The following is a 4,065-nucleotide window of genomic DNA, read 5'->3' as shown; positions in this document are numbered from 1 at the left end:
AGTCTCACTTTGTCACCCAGGCTGGAGGGCGATGGCACACTCCTGGCCACCGCAGCCTCGACCTGCTGGGCTCCTGCGATCCTTCCTCCCCAGCCTTCCAAATAGATGGAAGTACGGGTGCACACTACTACACCCATCTAATTTTTGATTTATCGTAGAGACAAGGTCTCGCCAAGTTGCCTGGGTGGGTTTCGAACCTGTGGACTCAGGCAGTCCTCTTGCCTTAGCCTCCCAAAGTGCTGGGATTACAGACTGAGCCACCGAGTCTGGACATATATTGAAATTTGGTTTCTCATATTGTGTTTGAGGAAACTAAACTGTTTTAGAGTTGGAAGTACAAAAAATATGCCCATTGTAAGTTGAAAATAAGTTATATTTTTCTTTTTTTTTATTTTCATTTTTTGAGCCAGGGTCTCACTTTGTTGTCTGTCACCCAGGCTGGGGTACAGTAGCTCACTGTAGCCTCAGATTCCTTGGCCTTACAAAGTTCTGGGATTATGGACATGTCCTGCCATGCCCGGCCTTTATTTGATATTGTCATTGTACGATATGTTTTTTTGTTTGTTTGTTTTTCTGAGTTGGAGTCTCACTCTGTCACCCAGACTGGAGTGCAGTGGCATGCTTCTAGCCATCGCAGCCTCGACCTGCTGGGCTCCATGATCCTTCCACCTCAACCTTCCAAGGAGCTGAAACTACAGGTGCATGCTACCACGCCCAGCTAATTTTTGATTTATTGTAGAGATGAGGTCTCATCAAGTTGCCCGGGTGGGTCTCGAACCCGTAGACTCAGGCAATCCACTCACCTCACCCTCCCAAAGCACTGGGATTACAGGCTAAACTACTGAACCCGGCTTATACAATATGTTTGTCGGGATGTGGCCCATTGTGATCAAGGAGCATCCTGGCTTGGTGTGGTTTCTGCATTACTGTAAAGGTGAAAGGTCATGAGTTGAGCCATCATAATTAGGGACCATCCGCAGTTTCTGAATGTGTCCTCTTCAGATTCCTGGAGTTGTCTCTAAGTCAATTACAGGCACGTTCTCTGTTGACTGTGGGATGGGTGGGCTCTCCCGTCTATCTCTCTCACAGTCTCCTCTGCTTTCTGCCCCCAGCGGCTGGCCTTGATGTACCGAATGCAGGTCGCGAATATTGACAGATTTGAGGAGAAGCTCCGAGCAGCTGAAGATGAGCTGAACATCGAGGGCAAGGACCGGATCCCAGTCTCCTACAAGCGTACAGGTTTCTTTGGAAAGTATGTTGACCAGCTTTGTTGACTCTTTTTTTTTTTTTTTTTTTTTTTTGTAGAGACACGTCTTGCTATGTTGCCCAGGCTGACCTCAAACTCCTTGGCTCAAGCAGTTCTACATTGGCCTTCCAAAGTGCTGGGATTACAGGCATGAGCCACCCTGCCTGTCTTTGTTGACTCTTTTTGGGGGAGGAGGGGATTGGAGAGTCTCACTCTGTTGCCTGGACTAGAGTGCGGTGGCACGCTTATGGCTACTGCAACCTTAACCTCCTGGACTCAGGTAACCCTTCTGCCTCAGCCTTCCAAGTAACTGGAACTAATTTTTTTTATTTATTGTAGAGATGAGGTCTTGCTATGTTGCCCAAGCTGGTCTTGAACCCGTGGGTTCAGGCAGTCCTCTCGCCTCTGCCTCCCAAAGTGCTGGGATTATAGGCATGAGTCACTGCATCCCACCTGTGGACTCCTGAAGTAAGCACAACTTGGCTTTGTAACTTGTGAAATAGATGGTGAACAAAAATCTCAAACTGTCTTTGCCTTTGTTAAGGAGAATTCTTTGTGGGAGGATTAAATACATGTGGGAGTGAATGATAGAATGCTGTGAAGCTTGGAAATATAGCCATCGCTTGCGTCCATGAGGGCTGGGTCCCAGGACTACAGGGCTTGCAGGGACCCAAGGGTGCTCAGGTCCCCACATCAGTGGTACCATACTTGCATGTGACCTGAGACACTCTTCCATGTGCTTTCACATCTCCAGGTGGCTTGTGATGTCTGATACAGGTTAAACACCATGTGAGTAGTTGTTATGCTGTATTGTGTAGGGAATGACAACCAGAGAAGGTCTGCTCAGTGTGCGTGTAGTCTTTTTTCATAAATAATTTCAACCTGAGCTTGGTTGAACCCTTCAACGTGGAACCTATGGGTGTGGATGCTGGCTGCATGCGAGCCTGCTGGAGTTTGTCTATCACTTTCTCTAGCTGTCTGGCGTTTCTGAATGAGCACATTGTGGGTTTGCTGTCTTCCACAGACAGTAAAGTAGAACAGATGGGGCAGATGCCAGAATGTGAAGTAGACATTCTGGTTTCAGTGTTGAGAGAAAAAACAATGGGGTGGGAACTGTGGGCAACCCCAGGCCAAGAGGAGTCAACTAGGGACCAGCTGGGACAGACACTGTGTGAAGAGGATCATGGAGGACTTGTCACTTGGTAAGGAGCTTGTACTCCTTGGACAGTGCTGGACCTCTGGACTCGGCACCCAGCAGCCCCTGGCAGCTCGGCGCCTTGAGGCTGCACATGTTGTAGGTGACTGATGGTGGCTCAGGTGCTCAGGCCCCCCTTAACGTTGAAGGCTGAGGTCCTGGGATTCGCTTGTTTACTGTTGGGCTTATCTTGCCTTGCTAATTGAAACTGATAGCTTTCTCCTGAAAACAAAATGTATTGAACCTAGAAACACCTGGTTGTGTTAACCTTGTCACTAGGTGGATAACTGGGTCTATCTGACCACTTGAGAAGCTTTATGAAAGAGGATAACTGGTGGGAACTGGACAGGAAAACCCGCTTTGTTATACTCGTTGGTCCTGGACAGAGCGAGTTCCTTGTGTCTTTGAAACATCATCAGACATTGTCTGGCTTTGGAGGTGTGTGTGTGTTAGGCAACTTCTGGCCTGTAACTGCCTCTCTTTCTCCTGACAGTGCCCTCTACGCCCTGGGGATGACAGCCGTGGGCCTGGCCATCCTTTGGTATATTTTCCGTCTGGCTGGAATGACAGGCAGGGAAGGCGGCTTCAGTGCTTTTGTAAGTTGTGCAGACTCACTGGACTTTCAGCCTCAGCATTTTTCTGTGTTCATGTTTGCTGAATGTTTTCCCAGAAACTACAGAAAAAATATGTAAAAAGTAACCTCATACAAAGACAGCTTGGCATTAGCTTGGCAACTCACCTCTCCTGTGGGGCTTCTAGGAGTACAGTAGCCAGCTTTGCTCCTTGCCTGACTTCTGGGGTAACTGAGCCAAGTGAGTTCATAGGGCAGGTTATTCTGCAGTTTTCTTTCTTTCTGTTTTTTGAGTTGGAGGTCTCACTCTGTTGCCCAGGCTGGGATGCATTGACATGATCACAGCTCACCACAGCCTTGACCCCGGCTCAGAAGACCCTCCTGCCTTAGCCTCCTGAGTAGCTAGGATTACAGACACGCACCACTATGTCAAGCTAATTTTTAAAATTTTTTTGCGAGATGGGGTCTCACTATATTGACCAGGCTGGTCTTAAACTCTTGGACTCAAGCAAATCCTGCTTTGGCCTCCCAAAATGCTGGGATTACTGCTGTGAGCTACCATGCCCAGCCTGCAGATTTTTTTTTTTTTTTTATTTGAGTTGGAGTTTCACTGTTTTGCCCAGGCTGGAGTGTAGTGGCATGCTCACGGCCACCACAACCTCGATCTGCTGGGCTCAGGAGATCCTTCCACCTCAGCCTTCCAAGTAGCTGGATATACAGGTGTGTGCCCCACCATGCTGACTAATTTTTTGATTTATTATAAAGACGAGGTCTACCATATTGCCCAGGCTGGTCTCGAACCTATGGGCTCAGGCAGGTCCTCTTGCCTCCATCTCTCAAAGTGCCAGAACTGTAGGCGTCAGCTACCACGCCCGGCCACAGTTTTCAGTGAACAGCTGAGAATGACTTTTTTCTTGATCTCCCTACTAGCTAAGAAGCTGAGGAATTTTAAAGGATGTCTTTATTTTCTATTTTTATTTTTTTTTGAGTTGGAGTCTCACTCTGTCGCCCAGACTGGAGTGCAGTGGCCGCTCCCAGCCACTGCAGCCTCAA

The 4,065-nt window shown here is 48.1% G+C and overlaps 1 protein-coding gene across 1 annotated transcript in view; it reads left to right on the top strand.

Moving 5' to 3' along the window:
- Positions 1-4,065, top strand: part of SPG7 (SPG7, paraplegin matrix AAA peptidase subunit) — a 59,672-nt gene that overhangs the window by 27,652 nt on the left and 27,955 nt on the right. The window contains exons 5-6 of the mRNA XM_008065398.1: positions 1,113-1,252; positions 2,935-3,037. Coding sequence (XP_008063589.1) covers positions 1,113-1,252; positions 2,935-3,037 — 243 coding nt within the window. The remainder of the gene's footprint in view (positions 1-1,112; positions 1,253-2,934; positions 3,038-4,065) is intronic.

The sequence above is a fragment of the Carlito syrichta genome, unplaced genomic scaffold, assembly GCF_000164805.1.
Source record: "Carlito syrichta isolate Samal-C Ts95f unplaced genomic scaffold, Tarsius_syrichta-2.0.1 Scaffold103346, whole genome shotgun sequence".
NCBI classification, from domain to species: Eukaryota; Metazoa; Chordata; class Mammalia; order Primates; family Tarsiidae; genus Carlito; species Carlito syrichta.
Note: the sequence above shows the minus strand (reverse complement) of the source record. Positions and strands in the feature narration are given on the sequence as shown.